At 41.7% G+C, this 21,766-nt stretch overlaps 1 protein-coding gene across 4 annotated transcripts in view; it reads left to right on the top strand.

Moving 5' to 3' along the window:
• The window catches only part of LOC117398134 (apoptotic chromatin condensation inducer in the nucleus), a 170,857-nt gene that overhangs the window by 61,519 nt on the left and 87,572 nt on the right, over nucleotides 1-21,766 (top strand). For 3 of the 4 annotated variants that reach the window (XM_059016843.1, XM_059016844.1, XM_059016845.1), the window contains exons 4-7: nucleotides 266-385; nucleotides 13,554-13,642; nucleotides 14,287-17,931; nucleotides 18,066-18,254. In XM_059016843.1, the coding sequence (XP_058872826.1) occupies nucleotides 266-385; nucleotides 13,554-13,642; nucleotides 14,287-17,931; nucleotides 18,066-18,254 (4,043 nt within the window). The remainder of the gene's footprint in view (nucleotides 1-265; nucleotides 386-13,553; nucleotides 13,643-14,286; nucleotides 17,932-18,065; nucleotides 18,255-21,766) is intronic. The other variant, XM_034912979.2, reaches the window with a different exon arrangement.

Below are 21,766 nucleotides of genomic sequence, written 5' to 3'. Positions count from 1 at the left end.
CGAACTGGTGACATCCAGGCTATAGGGCGCACCCTGCACTCCACGCGGAGCGTCTTTACCGGATGCGCCACTCGAGAGCCCCCTTGCAGACCTGAATATATATATATATATATATATATATATATATATATATATATATATATATATATATATATATATATATATATATATATATATATATATTTTTTTTTAAATCTTGGTTAGCCTTGTGTATTTGGATTGGCTTCTGCTTGGGTTGGATCTTATTCTTCCCCTTGCCCCTCAGAGGTGTCGGTGGAGTCAGAGGACGAGACCTCCTTCCTGGAGCAGAGTGCCTCGAAGCCACCAGACTTGCAATCCATCCAAGAGGTGCCGGAACAGAGCGGGATGAGCGCACCTTCCAGAGGTGAGGACTGCAGCCACAGGAGAGCTACAATAAAACAATCCCACAAACCTTCATGGGTCTCAAATGTGCAGTTTTTAAAGAAAGACGTAGCATTTGCTACACACTGCTGCACAAGAAACGTGCCGTCTGCCACACGTATTTGTTTATTTAGCAGACGCCTTTATCCAAGGTGACTTACAGAGACTAGGGTGTGTGAACTATGCAGCAGCTGCAGAGTCACTTACAACTACGTCTCACCCGAAAACAGAGCACAAGGAGGTGAAGTGACTTGCTCAGGGTCACACAATGAGTCAGTGGCTGAGGTGGGATTTGAACCAGGGACCTCCTGGTTACAAGCCCTTTTCTTTAACCACTGGACCACACAGCCTCACATAAGTAATTGCGTGGCAGCTGTCTGGCCAGGCGATCGTGTGGTTTACAGCAACTAGCTAGAAAAAGGACGTTCTACAAAATAACTTATGTAAAATTACATTGTCACGGATGATTATCAAACACTTTCAAAAGTGCCGTTGAGTTGCCAATTGTGCATGTTATGATATCTCTGCATTGGTTCTCTGAAGTTACTAATTTAATAGGTTAATGTGGCTCTAATGTCAATCCTTTTAAATAAATTGAAAACAGTTAGTATTGCTGAAGCAAGTCTCTTTATTATCTTAATTGGTGTCAGGCCGCGTCTCGTTTTTAATGAAGGAATCCCTGCTCCTTAAATGTCCCGTTGCAATGTAAAAAAAAAAAAAAAGATAGAAGCGAGAGAGTCAGGAGTTTTTTGGCTGGTTGCTGTCCGATGCAAGTTTGGTTTCAGTTTAATTTATTGCTTAAATAAGAAGTGAAAGAAAATCAGTTTAAGATAATTATCTCTGAACTTTTATCAGATAAATGCTATCACAGATTGAGGATGAAAATCGAGGGAAGTTAATATAATGAAGTCAGATTTCTGTTTCGTTGCTGAGACTGTTTTGGTCTGCAGTTCCAGGGTCGGAGTGTGGCGGTGAACAGTTTTTTACTCCTGGGTGATTACGTGGGATTATAAATCTTTTTTGCTTGGACAATTGATTTTTATAGGTCGGGATTAAACGAGCACCTCGATATAGAAGGCTCATTTTCTTTCCCCTGCACTTTACCATACTGACAGGTTCGTGCCTTGACATGGACTGTGTGCGCTTGAACTACAGTCTCTGTTAAAGTATAATTTTATTCTATTGGCTAAAGTTGGACAATACACTTAGCTTAGACTTGGTGTATACTGGACTGTAATTGATTGTTTAATGTACAGGTATATTGGATTTACTGAAGTAAATGGATTAGAGGGGGAGAAACTATGCATGTATATTTGTAGGGTATTGTTGGGTGGTCTTCGATTTATGTGATAGAGGGGTGTATAGAAAAATGCATTTGTATTGTATATGCTAGTTAAATTAAATTATTCTATTGCGATAGCTGTATGAAGGATGATGCTTGACCGTTACATTTGATTGTGTGTGCTTTTTTTATTTAATCTGCAAATGGTATACTTGGTGGTTATGAGGAACAAGGCCAGGGAACTGTGAGAGTTTTCAGGGATCTACATTTTGATTAAAGGGGATTAGTTATTCAGGGTTCTGTACAAAATGTTTGGTAAAAATAATGATGTAAACCAGGGGTGTCAAACTCAATTCCACCGCGGGCCACTTTGAGAAATCAAATTGAAGTGGAGGGCCAGATGTAAATATTTTGCCCTCCCACCCCCGAAAAAAGTGCATATGAATGCTGTGACCATTTATTAACCATTTATTATTGTTAGTATGATGTATCTGTTGTGTTTCAATAAGATGAAGTAGACTAGTGTCTCGATGTGTGTCTCACGTTTTTAATCTCACTTGCACACACTCACATATTCACAAACGGCAATGCATCAAAAAAACATAACAAGCCCTTTACGACACAGGCGCATGACAGGGCAGCGTAACCAAGCTGCAAGAAAGCCAGCTAGTAACATACATCTACAGCTGTAACAGTATCACTCAGGCCAAACTAACTTGAGATTTGAGACATTAAAACATAAATAAAACATATCTTTATATCCCATATGATATTCACTTGCAAAACATAAAGAATAAATATCTGTCCAGGCATTTAAATATAAATAAAACATATCTTTATATCCCATATGATATTCACTTGCAAAACATAAAGAATAAATATCTGTCCAGGCATTTAAATATAAATAAAACATATCTTTATATCCCATATGATATTCACTTGCAAAACATAAAGAATAAATATCTGTCCAGGCATTTAAATATAAATAAAACATATCTTTATATCCCATATGATATTCACTTGCAAAACATAAAGAATAAATATCTGTCCAGGCATTTAAATATAAATAAAACATATCTTTATATCCCATATGATATTCACTTGCAAAACATAAAGAATAAATATCTGTCCAGGCATTTAAATATAAATAAAACATATCTTTATATCCCATATGATATTCACTTGCAAAACATAAAGAATAAATATCTGTCCAGGCATTTAAATATAAATAAAACATATCTTTATATCCCATATGATATTCACTTGCAAAACATAAAGAATAAATATCTGTCCAGGCATTTAAATATAAATAAAACATATCTTTATATCCCATATGATATTCACTTGCAAAACATAAAGAATAAATATCTGTCCAGGCATTTAAATATAAATAAAACATATCTTTATATCCCATATGATATTCACTTGCAAAACATAAAGAATAAATATCTGTCCAGGCATTTAAATATAAATAAAACATATCTTTATATCCCATATGATATTCACTTGCAAAACATAAAGAATAAATATCTGTCCAGGCATTTAAATATAAATAAAACATATCTTTATATCCCATATATTTATGATATTCATTTGCAAAACATAAATAAAAAAATCAGTACAGACATTTAAACATAAATACAAATAGCTGTCCTGCCGAGGCCTATTTGCTGCTACTTGTGGAACCTGACACCTGGGACCTTTTCTTTGTGGCAAGTTGGTCACTCTTGGGGGCAAAATCCTGCGCTGAGGCAACTCTCAGGATGGACTGAAGATGCTTGTCCGTCAGACATGTTCTGTGAGGGGATTTGTTTATCTTCATCAGTGAGAACAGCTGTTCGCATAGGTATGTGCTTCCAAACACGGAGAGGACACGGGCAGCCTGAAGGCGGAGCTATGCTAGCGTGTCTGGGACGAAAGTGTAAAACTGGGCAGCGCCGACTGAGTCGAACTTGGCCTTGAGTGCACTGTTGCATTGTTGCTCGATTAATTCAATTTGGATATCCACTGGGGCGCTGTCCACATCCACTGCAAAGGGATTGGAGAAGAGCTCGAAAGTGAACTGCTGCGTCTTGAAGTCGGCAAATCTTCTTTCGAACTCAGTGCGCAGTAGGCTCAGTTTGCCAGCAAGAGCCGCACTTGGTAAAGTTGCGCTGGTAAGCGAGTTTGACGCTGTCTGACATGTCAGGAAGTGAGCAAAGTTTCCCTGTTGCATGTGATTTTCTCACAAATGCAGTTTCATTTGGAAGGCTTTCATGGCATCATACATGTCAGTAATAACATGTTTGCGACCCTGCAGTTTCACATTCAGTGAGCTGAGATGGTCCGTTATGTCACATAAGAAACCAAGGTCACACAGCCAGCTCTCATCACGAAGCTCCTTGATTTCTTTCCCCTTCATTTCCATGAAAAGGGCGATTTCCTCACGCAACTCAAAAAATCTCTTGAGCACTTTACTCCGACTTAGCCAACGCACCTCTGTGTGGTATGGCACATCATCATATTCGGCATTCAGCTTGTCAAGAAGTGACCGAAACTGGCGGTGGTTCAATCCCTTGGCCCTGATGAAATTCACTGTTTTTGTAACGCTCATTATGTGTTCCATCTTCAGTATTTTGCCACAAAGCGCCTCTTGGTGTATAATACAGTGGTATGTTGTTAGCTGGCCCGGGCAATTTTCCCCCTGCATCTTCTCTCGCACCTGCGCTACCAGCCCACTCTTTTCACAACACATAGCTGGAGCCCCATCTCTTGTCAGTCCCACCAATTTCTCCCATGGCAACTTCATCTCATCTACACACCTCTCGACCTGTTAAAATGTCCTTCCCTGTGGTAGAGCCATGCATCGCTATGACACCCAAAAGCTCTTCAGTGACGGATAGGTCAGGATTCACCCCACGGATGAAAATTGACAACTGAGCTGTGTCCGTAGCGTCTCTCGTCGGCAGCCAGTGAGTATGCAATGAAGTCTTTTGCTTTTTCACTGAGCTGATCTTGCAGATTGGTAGCTAACTCATCCACTCTCTCGGCTATGGTATTTCTCGAGAGACTAACGTTTGCAAATGCTTGCCTTTTGTCTGGACACACTACCTCGCTAACTTTAAGCATGCACCGCTTTATGAAATCACCCTCGGAGAAGGGCTTGCCTGATTTAGCTATTTCCTCTGCTACGATGAAACTTGCCTTTACAGCCGCATCACTCTGATTTTGCCATGGTGAACATATTCTGTTGGAGCTCAAGACTTTTCTTTAACTCTGCCACCTTCTGTAGCTTTTGCTCTCTATCCAAGTCTCCATATTTGTCTCTGTGTTTGGTCTCGTAGTGGCGTCGTAAGTTAAATTCTTTCAATACTGATACACTCTCTTTGCAAATTAGACAAACAGGTTTTTCCCTGTGCTCCACGAACATGTATTCGATCTCCCACCTGTCTTGGAACGTTCTGCCCTCTCTGTCCACTTTCCTTTTATCCATTTTTGATAGCTGGCTAGTTATTGTTGAGTGAGTGATTGTGTTGACAGGTTTTAAGTTAAGTGTATGCGTGACACAGCGCACTGTAACGGAATGCTCAGTGTAGGCCTGTGAACTGTGCATATGTGCCGTGGTTCGCGCCAGAGCGTGCAGTGCATGTTCGGACTTGTAGTGAATAGAGAGCCGAAGTATTTTGTCACTTCCTGTCCCACGGGTTCCAGAAGTGAAATTGTCCTATTGATTTCTCCATAGGCTTTTTTTAAAACCTGTGATTTATTAAAATATATATTTAAAATACAGTTATGTATCACAATCATTCAGAAATTGTAGTGGAAACTGGATTAATTTCATGCCAAATACGTTGTCTTCGCTTAAAGAACTGCATTTCCCAACCTAAAACAAGCTGAAGTTCCTGAGGAGTGACGGAGCTCCGTGAGGATGAGGCCAGTTTACTCGCAGCGGGGGTGATTTGTGTTGAGCAGTTTGCATGTGAGACTAAATTTATGAAGTGTTGGTGAATTAAAACCGTAATAAAAACGATCTAGCCCACTAACAAGGTTGATCCAAGGTAAACGTATTGCTAACTAACTAGTTATTTAACTATGAAGCGAAAGCTAGCAAGCCAATACCCACTCAAAATGTTGGAACACTCCGAACACTGAGTTAGCGGTTTTCTGCAGGGATAATGTAGTTCGTTTGTGGAATATAGCGTACACAGAATTGTAACTTTATCAATTGTACCTATTACATAGCTTATGATGTATCTAACAATGAAAGGTAAAGGTTACACCGGTTCAAGGTTTCAATTGTCAGTAATCGCTGATATTGCGAACCTCTATGGAGAAATACATGGGGAAAATTCTCTTCTGGAACCCGCACTTCAGATCTCTATAGCAGACTGGTCGCGGGCCAAAATTAATTGACTGATAGAAATAGTCTCGCGGGCCGGATTTAATAAACTAATAATAATAATAATAATAGATGGGCCTTGAGTTTGACATGTGATGTAAAGTAACAATGCACTGACTTACCCAGCATTTCTTGGATCTGCTGCTCAACTATCCTTTCCATATTAGATTTCATATATATATATATATATATATATATATATAATATTACTTAGAAAATCGGAAAGAGAACCTTTAGAATACATTCGGTTTGTAGATCATATTTTTGGGGTTTGGACACATGGAGAAGAATCTCTTTTCCAGTTTCATAAAATGGCAAATGAAATACACAGTAATATTAAGGTGGACCTTCGATGGACAAGGAAAGAAATAGAATTTTTAGATACCATAGTAAAACTTGAAGAAGGTTCAATTGAGACTGACCTCTTCTGTAAACCTACTGACATGCACCAGTATTTACACATGTCCTCTGCACATCCGATACACACTAAAAGGGCAATCCCAAAGGGTCTAGGAATAAGAATACGAAGAATATGCTCTAAAGAAAGTGACTACGTAAAACAAAGAAATGTATTAAAAACAAATCTCAAAAAAAGAGGATACAAAGAAAGAATTATAGAGACGGAGTTAAGAAAAGTGGATAAACTAAAAAGAGATGATCTACTAGATTATAAAAATAGAGATAAAAAGGTCAAAAGAGTCCCATTAATAATGACTTACTCCTAAACTTTTGCCCAATATTTCTAAAATAGTTTGGAAACACTTGCGGATTCTTCATAATTCAGAAAAATTTAAAAAAGTATTTCTTAAGGCCCCAGTTGTAGCATTCAAAAGAGAAGCTAATTTAGGTGATATTTTAGTTCACAGTAAACATAAAAGAATAATTGACAAAATAGGTTCTACGAACATGTGCACTAGTAGATGTAAAGTGTGTAAATACATAGACAAAAGTAAAAATATAATTAAACATAAGAACACCACATATCCACTAAAAACTAATACCTACTGTAAAAATAGCAATGTTGTTTATGGAATAGCCTGTGAAAAATGTGATGAAATCAAATATGTTGGAGAGACTGGAACTACTTAATATAAAAGAATTCAGAACCACCTTTCATTAATTAGAAATAAAAAAATGAATGAACCAATAGTACAGCACTTCACCAGTCAGGGACATGACATAAATGACGTAAAGTTTGTAGTATTAGAACAGCTCAAATTAGACAATGCGACATATAGAAGAATAAAAGAAAGTAAATGGATAAATAGACTAAACACGATTATGCCAGCGGGACTCAACAGAAAAGAATGAACTAATTAACTTCAATAAATATATAACATTTAAATAAATAAACAAAATTCATTCAAAAGTTGTGCATACTGATGCGCTGAGGAGGCCAAATCTAGACTGATCCTCAGAGCCAGCATTGCATGATATAATAAAAATATAAGTTTATGTAAAGTGGTGTTAATTAGAATTAATACAGATTCAAAGATAGAAGTAAAAATGATGTCACAATATATAGAACACCATTACATCATGTAAGAATAAATCATGGATTTGAATGTAAACAATAACAAGTAGTTGTCATGTCGTCAAAAACCTATAAATACCTCCAAAGTTTTGATTCAAACACAGGCTCCCTTGAGAAAGATATGTACAACGTTGGGCAGCTGGCTCTTTGAGCTAAAATATATATATATATATATATATATATATATATATATATATATATATATATATATATATATACAGTACTGTGCAAAAGTTTTAGGCAGGTGTGAAAAAATGCTGTAAAGTAAGAATGCTTTCAAAAATAGACATGTTAATAGATTATATTTATCAATTAACTAAATGCAAAGTGAGTGAACAGAAGAAAAATCTAAATCAAATCCATATTTGGTGTGACCACCCTTTGCCTTCAAAACAGCATCAATTCTTCTAGGTACTCTTGCACAAAGTCAGGGATTTTGTAGGCATATAGTCAGGTGTATGATTAAACAATTAAACCAAACAGGTGCTAATGATCATCAATTTCAATATGTAGGTTGAAACACAATCATTAACAAACAGAAACAGCTGTGTAGGAGGAATAAAACTGGGTGAGGAACAGCCAAACTCAGCTAACAAGGTGAGGTTGCTGAAGACAGTTTACTGTCAAAAGTCATACACCATGGCAAGACTGAGCACAGCAACAAGACACAAGGTAGTTATACTGCATCAGCAAGGTCTCTCCCAGGCAGAAATTTCAAGGCAGACAGGGGTTTCCAGATGTGCTGTCCAAGCTCTTTTGAAGAAGCACAAAAATCCATTGTCTGAGTCCTGGGTCTGATTTTAAAGGGGCAATGAACCTCGAGTGGGTGCGGTTCATTTACAATATATATACACACAGTGCCGTGAAAAAGTATTTGCCCCCTGTCTGATTTTCTGCATTTTTGCACATTTTTCACATTGTATTTGGTCAGATTTTTTGTGGGTTGTAATAGTAATAGAGGGAGTCTGAGAGAAAAATAACACCAAAGTTTGGTGTGTGAGATAATCAAACATGCAATCTTCAGGTGTAAAAAAGTTATTGCCCCCTCCTAGTTAACTCAACCCAATTAAAGGGATAATTAGGGTCAGCTGTTTGAGTACTTTGGTTAACAACCAGGCCTGATTTGGGCCAGCCCTGCCCAATATAAATCTGACTAACTTTGGCCCTTATCAGAGTGAAGTTGTCAGCACACAGGTTCTAGAGGCACATCATGCCACGAACAAAAGAAATTCCTGAAGACCTCCGGAAAAAAGTTGTTGATGCCTATCAGTCTGGAAAGGGTTACAAAGCCATTTCTAAGGCTCTGGGGCTCCACTGAACCACAGTCAGAGCCATATTGTCCAAATGGAGAAAGTTTGGGACAGTAGTGAATCTTCCCAGGAGTGGCCGTCCTGCCAAAATCTCTCCAAGAGCAAGGCGTAAAATTGTCCAGGAAGTCACAAAGAACCCTAGAACAACATCCAGGGATCTGCAGGCCTCTCTCACCTCTCACCTCGGCTAAGGTCAGTGTTCATGACTCCACCATCAGAAAAACACTGGGCAAAAATGGGATTCATGGCATAGTAGCAAAGGTCATTCAAAATTATCTAGACAGCATTCAGAACTGAGCAGACACATGGCAAATGACATTTAATAGAGAAAAGTGTAAGGTACTGCATGCAGGCAATAAAAATATCATATGGGAAATACTGAAATTGAAGATGGAATCTATGAAAAAGACCTAGGAGTTCATGTTGACTCATCTAGACAATGTGGGGAAGCTATAAAAAAAAGGCCAACAAGATGCTCGGATATATTGTGAGAAGTGTTGAATTTAAATCAAGGGAAGTAATGTTAAAACTTTACAATGCATTAGTAAGACCTCACCTAGAATATTGTGTTCAGTTCTGGTCACCTCGTTACAAAAAGGATATTGCTGCTCTAGAAAGAGTGCAAAGAAGAGCAACCAGAATTATCCTGGGTTTAAAAGGTATGTCGTATGCAGACAGGCTAAAAGAATTGAATCTATTCAGTCTTGAACAAAGAAGACTACGCGGCGATCTGATTCAAACATTCAGAATCCTAAAAGGTATAGACAGTGTCGACCCAGGGGACTTTTTTGACTTGAAAAAAGAAACAAGGACCAGGGGTCACAAATGGAGATTAGATAAAGGGGCATTCAGAACAGAAGATAGGAGGCATTTTTTACACAGATAATTGTGAGGGTCTGGAACCAACTCCCCAGTAATGTTGTTGAAGCTGACACCCTGGGATCCTTCAAGAAGCTGCTTGATGAGATTCTGGGATCAATAAGGTAACAACCAAACGAGCAAGATGGGCTGAATGGCCTCCTCTCGTTTGTAAACTTTCTTATGTTCTAAACCATTGCTCACTAAGAACATGAATGCTTGTCTCAAGTTTGCCAAAAAGTACCTGGATGATCCTCAAGAGTTCTGGAACAATGTTCTATGGACAGATGAGTCAAAAGTGGAACTTTTTGGCCGACATGGGCCCCGTTATGTCTGGGCGAAAACCAAACACTGCATTCCACAGTAAGAACCTCATACCAACAGTCAAGCATGGTGGTGGTAGTGTAATGGTTTGGGGATGCTTTGCTGCATCAAGACCTGGACGCCTTGCCATCATTGAAGGAACTATGAATTCTGCTCTGTATCAGAGAATTCTACAGGAGAATGTCAGGCCATCCGTCCGTGAGCTGAAGCTGAAGCGCAGCATACATTTGTATACATGTGCAACCAATCATGACTCCCCTTCCAACACCAACCCAAGCCTGGTGTCCATCACATGTACCAAGCAGGCTGCAAAAACGTGTCACAAACCAGGAGGAAAACAAACAAAAATGTCAAATGCAAAGGTTTTGGCAATCCTGTTTTGCGCTCCAAATATCACAGGCTAGACGGGGGAACGTCTGAGTAGTGCAGCAATAGCCTGGTCTTAAGCAGCACAAGCAATATCGCAATAAAGAATACAAAGAAATTATGTGAAAATAAGTGAGGAAATTGGAATTCGAGGTAAGCACTATGTTTGGTATGTTAAAATAACACGCTTTTGACTGTCTGTGCTGTCTGACGTTACATCTGCGTTTTACTGTATTGTTTAAAAAAAAAAAAAAAAAAAAAAAAAAATCAGGATGCATCGAAATGCTTGTGTTTGGCAGTCCTATGTGTACTTCTAATTTTGTTTAACACAGAACAGTTTCGTAGTGTGCAATGCTGCAGTAGTTTTATACACATTTTAATATAACGGTTAAAAAGACAGCTGCGGTTGTTCTAGGTATACAGTGTTGTTTTTTTTAGTCGTTTTTAATTTAGTAGTTGCCAATTATTTTCTACCACTCCTGTGCCGACTCGGGAGGGCGAAGATGAACACACGCTGTCCTCCGAAGTGTGTGTCGTCAGCCGACCGCTTTTTTTTCACACTGCGGACTCTCCATGCAGCCACCCAAGAGCTACAGCGTCGGAGGACAACGCAGCTCTTGAGTAGCTTATAGGCAAGCCCGCAGGCGCCCGGCCAGACTACAGGGGTCGCTGGTGCGCGGTGAGATGAGGACACCTTGGCCGACCTAACCCTCCCTCCCCCCGGGCGGCACGCGGCCAATTGAGTGCTGCCCCCTGGAATCTCCCGTCCTTGGTCGGCAAAGGAATAGCCTGGACTCTAACTTGCGATGTCCAGACTATAGGGCACATCCTGCACTCCACGTGGAGTGCCTTTACTGGATGCGCCACTCGGGAGCCCCAGGTATACAGTGGTTTGCAGACGTATTCACCCCCTACCAATAATGTCACATTTTGTTGAATTACAAATAATGTATGCACATTTTTTTCAAACAAGCATTTTTATTCAAAGCTGTAGTGGTTAAACTGAACAGAGGAGGTTAAATGTCAGCAAAACTTGCAAAGAAAATGTACAAAATTAAATTTTACTGGTTGCATAAGTATTCAGCCCTGTGGCTGAGCTGTTGCAGTGACGTCACGGGCCAGGAAGAAGCAACACAAAAACAATGAATGGGCTGGTGAAACTGAACGCTACGGCGCTCAGTGCTTTTATTAAATAATAAATAAACAAAAAGATTTAAACACAAAACCAAGAGGCGTGATTCTGGCCGAGGGGTTAACTAGCTATTAATTAATTATTACCCCTCGGCCATAGTCTGCACGAGTTTAGTAAGGATGCGTGACTGTCAGCTAGTTAAATAATCAGTAGCTGATCAGTCACGCATCCTCATGAGGTTTTTAAAATCTAAAAACAATAACAAATACGCGGCGCTTTTATCCGCGCCGCAAACAATAATACAGATCATAACACAGTGCACATATATATATATATATAGGGGCGGGACACTCCGCCACAAGCCCCTTAAGTCAGTACTTTGGTAGAAGCACTTTTGCAGCAATTTCTGCTATGAGTCTTTTTGGATAGGTTTCTGCTAGCTTTGCACAGTAGGATGGTGAAATTTTTGGCCATTCTTCATGGGAAAATTGTGCCAGTTCTGAAGTTTGTTGGGGATCATCGATGGACTGCAATCTTCAAGTCTTGCCATAAATTTTCGATTGGATTCAAGTCATGACTTTGACTGGGTCACTCAAGAACATTTAATTATCTTCTGTTCAACCACTCCAGTGTGGCATTGGCTTTGTGCTTCGGGTCATTGTCCTGCTGAAATGTGAATTTCCTCCCCAGTTTCAGAGTCTTGGCTGACTCAAACATACAGGCCAGCTTTGTGTAGGGACTGGCTTATTGTTGATGTGTGAACACCGACTCCCATCTCAGACACAGAACTTTGCAGATCTCTCAAGGTCATTGTTGGCTTCAGAGTGACATCCCGAACCAGTTGCCTGCTTGCCCGGCTGCTCGGTTTGGGAGGGTGACCTGATCTGGGTAGTGTCTGGGTGGTATGATGCATCTTCCACTTCTTAATGCTGAACTTCACTGTGCTGAGAGGGATAATCAGCGCCTTTTGAAATTTTCTTGTACCCTTCTCCTGCTCTGTGCCTCTCTACCACTTTATACCTGACTTGTTTCGAAAGCTCCTTGATTATCATGGTTGCTTTGTTGGATCACTAAGTGAGTTGCAGCTTAAACACCTGAGGGAAATTATCTACAAGTTAAACCACTTTGAGTACACACAGGCTGAACCATTCCACTAATTTTGTGACCTTTAAACAAATCATTTGCACCTGAGCTGATTTAGGGCTGCAGTAGCAAAGGGGTTGAATACTTATGCAACTGAGATTATTCTGTTTTTCCCTGTAAATCTTACTTATTTATAATCTATATGCACTTTTTAACTTCATCAATGTGGAGTAATTTGTGTAGATTCTACATGTAAAGTCTAATTTGAAAGCGTCGTGGAGTACGCTCAGGTGCCAACAAAATGTGAAAACTTTGCAGGGGGGTGAGTACTTCTGCAAACCACTGTATATGTACGTCCGGTAGTTATAGTGTTTCTGCTTTACTCAGCAGTGTCTTCTGGGTGGGGACAATTCTACCCTCCAAATGACCCAAGAAGTGCATGACAAGCTAAAAGCATTTTCTTTATCCAAGTGTAGTACCAGATGTCATGTTTTAAAACAAGTACATGTTTGCATGGATTTTTATTCTCTTGGGTACAATCTCTAACTGGTAACTCCAGAGGGGTTTGCAGCAGGGTTCAGCCAGCAATAGCCCACGCTTCACTTTAGTTTCCTACTACAGGACTTGAAACTTGCACTACACCCAGTCCTGATTATTGAAATGTACTTAATTAGAGGGTACTTCTGAAACCCAGTACTGACTGGGTGTAGGGCAAAGTGGGAGTTTTAAAGCCCTGCATTAACACAGGGAATAATTTAGGACTCCCATTGTGTTCGCTTTAGCCACCCCAGGTTTCACTGTGACCCTTTAATGAAAGTAAGTGACAGAGTCGCCTACCTGTTTCTGTGCTGTGTGTAATGTTTTGGTTGTGTTTGCTGTTTCAGAGACGGACAGCCCATCCGTACAGGAAGAGGAGTCGCTGCAGGAAGATAAGTCAGAGGGCTACGACAGCGGATCCTGTCAAGCAGACCAGGTCAGCGCACAGTTATTTCTTTATTTAAAACTCAGCCCATGATAAACCATTGAGATCACACATCTTCTTTATCAAGGATGTCCAGGAAGGTTACATTTTACATCCATTAATTCATGCATTTATTCATTCATATATCTTTAGCTGAAGTGTCAATAACAGCTACAGGTAGTTTCAGCAGACTGTGTCTAATTTTACCTTTTAAATAAACTAATCCAAGATTTGTGCTACTCTGTGTTTGTGAAACCAGCCGATTTAAGAGAAACTTAATAAATTCAATGACAGAAGTCTGTCAGTGTCTTCAAAGACATTGAGAAAGACTTCTCATAAAAACGGTTTTCATAGAGTTTAAGTTTCTTGTATTTCTAAATTCCCCACTGCTGATTTGTTTAATAGTTACGGATAATGTTGTAATAAACAAATCGTTTAAAAACAGTAATTCATGCCCTTCTTTCAGAGGAAATATTATTTCAGCTTGACAGGGCATGACAACCAAAGGAACGCTTTCCAAGTAGCGAGTTTATACAGACTATTTAGGAATTTATAAATGTCAATCAACTGAAGTGATTTCATTTTAACCTGTCCTCCTACCTTGTGACACTGGGTCCTTGAGTATTGTGTTAATTCCGTCCTTGTTTCTCTCCTAGGAGGAAAGCCTCACTGCCTCCCTCCCTAAATGCAGGGCAGTGCCAGCCAGGTCTTCCTCTTCCCCTCAGTCCCGGCGCCGCTCCAGTACCAGAACGGTCCGACAGAGCCCGGCCCGGCCACAACCAGCTGAATTGGACAGTGAAAATCTGCCGGGTCCTGTTACTGGTACTGCTTATTCCCCAGTCCCAGAACTGCAGAATGCAGAACCTGCCCGGTCCAGAAGGTCTAGGCACTCCAGAGACGGCTCCTCCCTGGATCCTAGCAGCTCCCCAGTCCCTGACAGGACCGCCGACGGAGCAGAGCAGTCTCCCAGAGAGTCCAAAGCAAGACGCTCATCATCTAGGCAGAGCAAGGACTCTCTGGCTGCTCCCAGCGCTGTGTTGGTTGTGACACCGTCACCACCAGCACAACAGACCGGTCCTACTGATCTGGTAGTCCGTGCAGAAGCTCAGTCGCCTGGCCCCAGAGCTGTGGCTTCGCTGTCTGTGAGGGTGATAGGTGGAAGCACTCAAATCAGTGGGAGCTCAGTTGTTGTGCCGCCAGGTGTTAGTGGAGGAGTTGATGGAGAAGTCAGAGGTGCTTCTCCCACTCGCATCAATCCCCAACAACAGGAGTCATCTGAAATGGGCAAAGATGTCATGTTGACTGAGGGATTTGGCAGTGTAGGGGTAGAGGTGGTAGGAGGTGGGGAAGAGAAAGCAGCCCCCAAGGAAAGATTGCAAAGGTCCAGGCAGTTGAGGGAACACAGCCCCCCTCCTCCAAACCACCCAAATCCTGTGTTAAAATGCGGGGTGGAAAGCTTCCCCCTTCCAGATACCCCGAAACAGAGCCCCCCGGCTTCCGATGAGCAAGCCCCTGAAGTGGGGCGTTCCCAGATGCCCCAAAAGACAAAGAAAGAGAGGGAAGGTGGTGGGGGTAGCTCTTTTGAAGCAACAAAGAGACAAAGCCACCACCAGGAGCCAGGGCCGCTCAGTCGCCTGGCCAAGGCCATGGAAGACGACGACGATGATTGTGACGAAGATGAAGAAGGAGAAGATAAAGAAAGAGATAAAGAGCTTAATCTGACTTTGGAAAAGAGAAAAAGCATGCCTGAAGTCGTGGCTGTGGGAAGCATGCAAGGGTCGATCCTGATGCATACCTCTGTAGAAAAGGCCAATGCTAAATTAGAGCTGTCTGCAGATAGCTCGCTAACGTTGGCAAAAGCCGAAGAAGACCCAGAAGCTCCCAGAGGAAGGCCTAGAGAGGTCCTGGGAAAGGGAGAGATCTCGGAAACTGGTTTTACAGAGACCCTGGAAAAGTCTAAGGCAAAGGAATCTTCTGGGACACCACAGAAAGTGGTAGAGGCACAGAAAACACTGGAGGTGCTTGGTAAACCTGCCGAGGTCTCCAAACCAGTAGCTTCAGAAGTTTTAGAGTTGGGGCAGACCAACAGGTCTACTGAAAGGAAAGATGGTGAACTGCCAGAAAAAACAAAACTCATTTCCATAACAAGTCGTGAAGGGCATTGGAAGAGTTCTCCAGCAGCATTCAGAGCGGTTGGAGGGAGTGTACCACTGAGAGTTGAACCGAAACCGGCTTTAGAGATGTCAAAAGAGGTTAATCCCGTGACTGATAATAAACCAGTTCAGGTTTCTACAGCTGCACCAGTGGAGAAAACAGTTGCTGAGACAATTGTGAGCGTCACGAAACATAGAGAGACTGAAAAAAATGAAAAAGCAGAGGTTGTTTTGATACATTATTCTTCTTCAGCATCTGCTGAACAGGCAGCACAGATTGATAAGCCCGAAGAGGGTGCCCCAGAAAAGATCGCCAAGCAGGCCGCTGGAGAAAAAACACTAGAGACTGACAAACCTAAAGATCCCAAAGAGGTTTTTGCAGCAAATACGACAGACAAACAGGAGCAGGACATGCCGGCATTCGAGCCTAAAGAGGTTTCTAAACAGAGTAGCCAGACGTCTGAGAAAGGGGCAGTTGAACAACCTAAAGAAGTTCCTGCTGTGCCTGAAAACCTCCCTTTCAATATGAAACGGCAGACAGCAGTGCCACAGAAAGACACTGCAACTCCTAAACAGGATCCTAACAAAAGCGCTGCTTCCGAAGAAGCTAAAGCAGCAGTAAAAGTTACACTTAAAGAGGTTTTGCAGCCGGGTAAAACAGAGGGAGTCCACATTCTCAAACTGGACAGTAGACGTGTCCTGCAGCCTGAAAAGGGAGTAGGGGAGATGACAAAAGTGCGAGAACAGCCCAGTGCTATCCAGAGCCACCTTCCGTTGTCAAAACGGGGCAGGGATTTGGGCACATTGGACAAAAAACAAGAGGAGACAGACACCAAAACGCCTGCCACTAAAAAGGAGAGTTCTCTAAAATCAGCACATCCTGAAAAGCCAGCAGGGGGGGACAGTTCAAAGATTTCTCAAACTCCAGTTAAGGAAGTCCCAGCACTACACAAGCCAACACAAGAGACTTCTAGATTCTCTGAAAACCTTACTGTGGGGAGTCCAGCTCCTGAACCCAAATCTGTGGAGGTTACAGCAGAAGTTTTATCACAAAAGCAAAATGAGACTTCGGTTATTCCCACACAGACTCCACTGACACCACAGGTTCAATCCTCTCCCAAGAAATTCAGAGTCTTTCGAGACACCTCTCCGTCTCCAGAGGCTAGGGCACCACCCAAAAAGACACGGGTCTTCAGGGATGGGCTGCCGGCTCTAGATCACCCCAAGAAAAGCTTTCAAACCCAGGGGTCGGCTGAAAGAAGCATCCCTGAACCAAAACCTGAGAAAGCACCTCTGGTGGAGCAGGAGACAGAGAAGCCGGCTAGCCTGGAACAAGCTTCAGAGACTGGGCAGTTGCCTAAGTTGTCTGGGTACGCTACTTCCAGGGAGGAAGGACCGAGAGATGCCACGTGGAAGGAAGGGGAGTTGAGCACGACTGCAGAAGTGAGCCCTTCAGACCCCAAACCAGGGTCAGAAAGCGTGTCCCTCAAAAGAATAGGCCCCCCAGCGCCAGTGGAGAAAGAAGGGCCGAAGCCAGAAGAGCAGAATTCACATGCTGGTTCCAAAGAGCCTGAAAACGAACCTCCGAAAAAAGCCAGAGGAGTTTTCCCTGAAACGGAAAAGGAGAGCGGCCCTCCCAAAAGAAAAGCAAGCGAGAGCTCCATCCTGGACAAAGACCCCCCCAAACCAGCACAAGAAGCAGCAGAAACTTCCAGTAGGCAGCAGACACATAAAGAGATGCCTGAAAAACAGGAAGATAAGACCCCCGTGGTGGCTTCTGGGAAACTGGCAGAAACAGCTAAGTCTACGACTTCAGAGATGCCCAGGAAGCCAGAAGAAAAGCCCAGGGCAGAGACGCCCAAATCTTCAGAGGGGCGTCTGATGAAAGCCGTGAAGGAGCTGGAGACGGAGCCAATGGGCCCCATCCTGCCACCCTCTCCGCCCCCTGAGGAAACGGAGAGCGGCCACCCGCCGACACCACCCCTTTCAGCCCCCGACACGGACAGGGAGAGAGGGAGGCGGAGCAGGGAGGGAGCCTCTCCTTCCTCTTCCTCTTCATCTTCTTCCTCCTCAAACTCCTCATCTTCGGCCTCTTCCTCCCGTTCGTCGTCGTCTTCCAGGTCGAGGTCGCCCTCAAGTGACAGGAGGGTGAGTTGTGGTTTTTTTACAATTATTCCTGTTAGTTGGATTGTTTTTCATTGAGAGTTTACAGTATTTCCCATTCTCCCCCCCCCGTCCCCCCCGTCCAATCCCAACCCTGTTCCTCTCGGTCCTGTTTCCAGTCTGTGAGCCCCCAGCGTGACTCTCTCTCCAGAGACAGCGGTGCTTTCTGCCAGCCTGAGGGGTCTCCCGATTCAGGACGCCCCGACGACCCCCCCGCATCCCGACAACACGAGAGGCGCAAGAGACGAGCGGAGAGAGAGGAGGAGGAAGGGGAGCATGAGGAGAGAGCTGGGACCAGTCACAGCAAGGTGAGACACAGACAGATTAAGTTATTGTAGCTAACCAGAATTGTTGCAAAATTTCTCCGCCATGCACATCTATTTATATCACAGATTTTAGCAAAAAAAAAAAAAAAAAGATCTGGTACAACAATAGGCAAAAGACGTCTCGGTTTGCACAAGCCATGCTTTATTATTATTATTATTATTATTATTATTATTTATTTCTTGGCAGACGCTCTTATCTAGGGCAACTTACAAGTGTTACAAGATATCACATTATTTTTAACATACAATTACCCATTTATACAGTTGGGTTTTTACTGGAGCAATCTAGGTAAAGTACCTTGCTCAAGGGTACAGCAGCAGTGTCCCCCACCTGGAATTGAACCCATGACCCTCTGGTCAAGAGTCCAGAGCCCTAACCACTACTCCACACTGCAGGCTGTCTTGTACTTCTAGGGTGTGTCTCCACCTCTTCACTGGCTTCTTTCCTGTAATTAACCACCCAGCTGCCCATTTTTTTTTTTTTGCAGGTATTTCATTCTTAGTCCTCAAACAACCAATTTGGACAGTTTTCAAAGCTATTTTTGAAAACACACACTTTCATTGTTACTGTATTATGAAAAACGGAAATATATTATTTCAATATCATGTAAATAACAACAATTTGTTTACAATTGTAACAATATAAATCACAACATTACATTTTTTTTCTCCAATGGCAGCATTATAACAACAGTGCGGCAAAAAGTAATTGTGCAGTCCTATTACTTGCAATTCTAAAAGCAGACGCCCTTCAAACTATCAATGCTAATGTCTTTATCTGGCACCTATACATCAGAAAAATGGTGTCACAGATTTTCAGTCATACAGGGTGATTTTAGAAAGTAAGTTTACCACATCAACGTATGATATCATTGATGTGGTAAACTTACTTACTGTCTTTCGGGTACGGGTGTGTATCGCGGTTAATAGTATGCAGGTGATCAATGAACAGACAGACGATTATAACCCAGGTGCAAAGTTTGTTTAACCTGTTTAACCTGCTTGATTTTTTTGAGGATGCAACATCGACAATGGATAATTGCAAAGCTGACATGGTTTATTTAGATTTCCAGAAAGCTTTTGACAAAGTCCCGCATAAAAGATTAATTCTCAAACTGAACGCAGTAGGGATTCAAGGAAATGCATGCACATGGATTAGGGAGTGGTCAACATGTAGAAAACAGAAAGTACTGATTAGAGGAGAAACCTCAAAATGGAGCGAGGTAACCAGTGGTGTACCACTGGGATCAGTATTAGGTCCTCTGCTATTCCTAATCTACATTAATGATTTAGATTCTGGTATAGTAAGCAAACTTGTTAAATTTGCAGACGACACAAAAATAGGAGGAGTGGCAAACACTATTGCAGCAGCAAAGGTCATTCAAAATGATCTAGACAGCATTCAGAACTGGGCAGACACATGGCAAATGACATTTAATAGAGAAAAGTGTAAAGTATTGCATGCAGGCAATAAAATGTGCATTATAAATATCATATGGGTGATACTGAAATTGAAGAAGGGAACTATGAAAAAGACCTAGGAGTTTATGTTGACTCAGAAATGTCTTCATCTAGACAATGTGGGGAAGCTGTAAAAAAGGCTAACAAGATGCTCGGATATATTGTGAGAAGTGTTGAATTTAAATCAAGGGAAGCAATGTTAAAACTTTACAATGCATTAGTAAGACCTCACCTAGAATATTGTGTTCAGTTCTGGTCACCTCATTACAAAAAGGATATTGCTGCTCTAGAAAGAGTGCAAAGAAGAGCAACCAGAATTATCCCGGGTTTAAAAGGCATGTCGTATGCAGACAGGCTAAAAGAATTGAATCTATTCAGTCTTGAGCAAAGAAGACTACGCGGCGATCTGATTCAAACATTCAAAATCCTAAAAGGTATAGACAATGTCGACCCAGGGGACTTCTTTGACCTGAAAAAAGAAATAAGGACCAGGGGTCACAAATGGAGATTAGATAAAGGGCATTCAGAACAGAAAATAGGAGGTACTTTTTTACACAGAGAATTGTGAGGGTCTGGAACCGGCTCCCCAGTAATGTTGTTGAAGCTGACACCCTGGGATCCTTCAAGAAGCTGCTTGAGATTCTGGGATCAATAAGCTACTAACAAACAAACGAGCAAGATGGGCTGAATGGCCTCCTCTCGTTTGTAAACTTTCTTATGTTCTTATGTTTTAAAATAACTTCTGTTTTGAGGCGTGACATGTTTTGAGGTGTGTGTTTGACGTGTGTCAAGGATGCTAACCTTGCATCTGATTTGGTCAGTTTCATTCTAGTCGACAAAAAAAAATAGATAAACAGGTTCTATTTTAGTGAAGCGAAATTCTTAAAGCGACGTCACTCGTTGCTGGTGTGGATACTCCCATTTGACTACAGTGTGGATGCAGCTTAACAGGAATGCACATTCAGGGAAACATACTTCAAACTAGCCCCCATATTAGCACAATCCACACACATGTAACGCTTATCAACTTGTCGTGTGCATTTACCACATACTGCTCTTTCACACTGGGCACAGATATCAGAAGTTTTCTTTTTATTGCGTTTAGTTACCTGGCATTGTTTTCTGTTGCGTGTGTCACTTGATGGCTGCGCACTGTATCCAGGTTGAGCTGCGTTTCCCTGCCGCTTTGCAGTTTTCTGATCGAAATGTTTCTGCCAAAGCTCCGTGGCTAGCATCATAAGAGATCTCTCCTACTGATATTTTCCCCGGGGCATTCATTGCACAAAACGAAGGAATTGATGGCTGCCATGTCCAGTACATTGTAAAATACAGCAACTGGACACCAGTGATTGCTTTCATTTAGTACTAAGTTTTGTGCAGATGGTGGAAACTCTTCTCGCTCTGTTTACATTTCCAACCAGGCTGTGTTTTTTTTTTTTTTTTTTTTTTTTCTTCAACTGTTTTGCTATTACAGTGAAATAAAAATGTTATTGGTAATGTCTTCATCTAGACAATGTGGGGAAGCTATAAAAAAGGCCAACAAGATGCTTGGATATATTGTGAGAAGTGTTGAATTTAAATCAAGGGAAGTAATGTTAAAACTTTACAATGCATTAGTAAGACCTCACCTAGAATATTGTGTTCAGTTCTGGTCACCTCGTTACAAAAAGGATATTGCTGCTCTAGAAAGAGTGCAAAGAAGAGCAACCAGTAATGTTGTTGAAGCTGACACCCTGGGATCCTTCAAGAAGCTGCTTGATAAGATTCTGGGATCAATAAGCTACTAACAAGGTTCGTACGCTAGTCTGGAAGTCTGGAAAAAGTATGGAAAAATGCAAAACTGATTTCCAGGGCTTGATAATGCTTGAAAAACCATGTCTCCGTTATGAAAGTCTTGAAAAAGTCTGGAATGGTACTAGCATCACGGGAGAATGAAAATGATTCCATGATTACTTTATTATTCTATTATTAATAATAAATGATCTATTAATAATAAATGATCTCTAAAGTGGGTCAGCAGCTCTAGCGGCAAC

This window comes from Acipenser ruthenus, chromosome 54 (genome assembly GCF_902713425.1).
Source record: "Acipenser ruthenus chromosome 54, fAciRut3.2 maternal haplotype, whole genome shotgun sequence".
Taxonomy (NCBI): domain Eukaryota; kingdom Metazoa; phylum Chordata; class Actinopteri; order Acipenseriformes; family Acipenseridae; genus Acipenser; species Acipenser ruthenus.
Note: the sequence above shows the minus strand (reverse complement) of the source record. Positions and strands in the feature narration are given on the sequence as shown.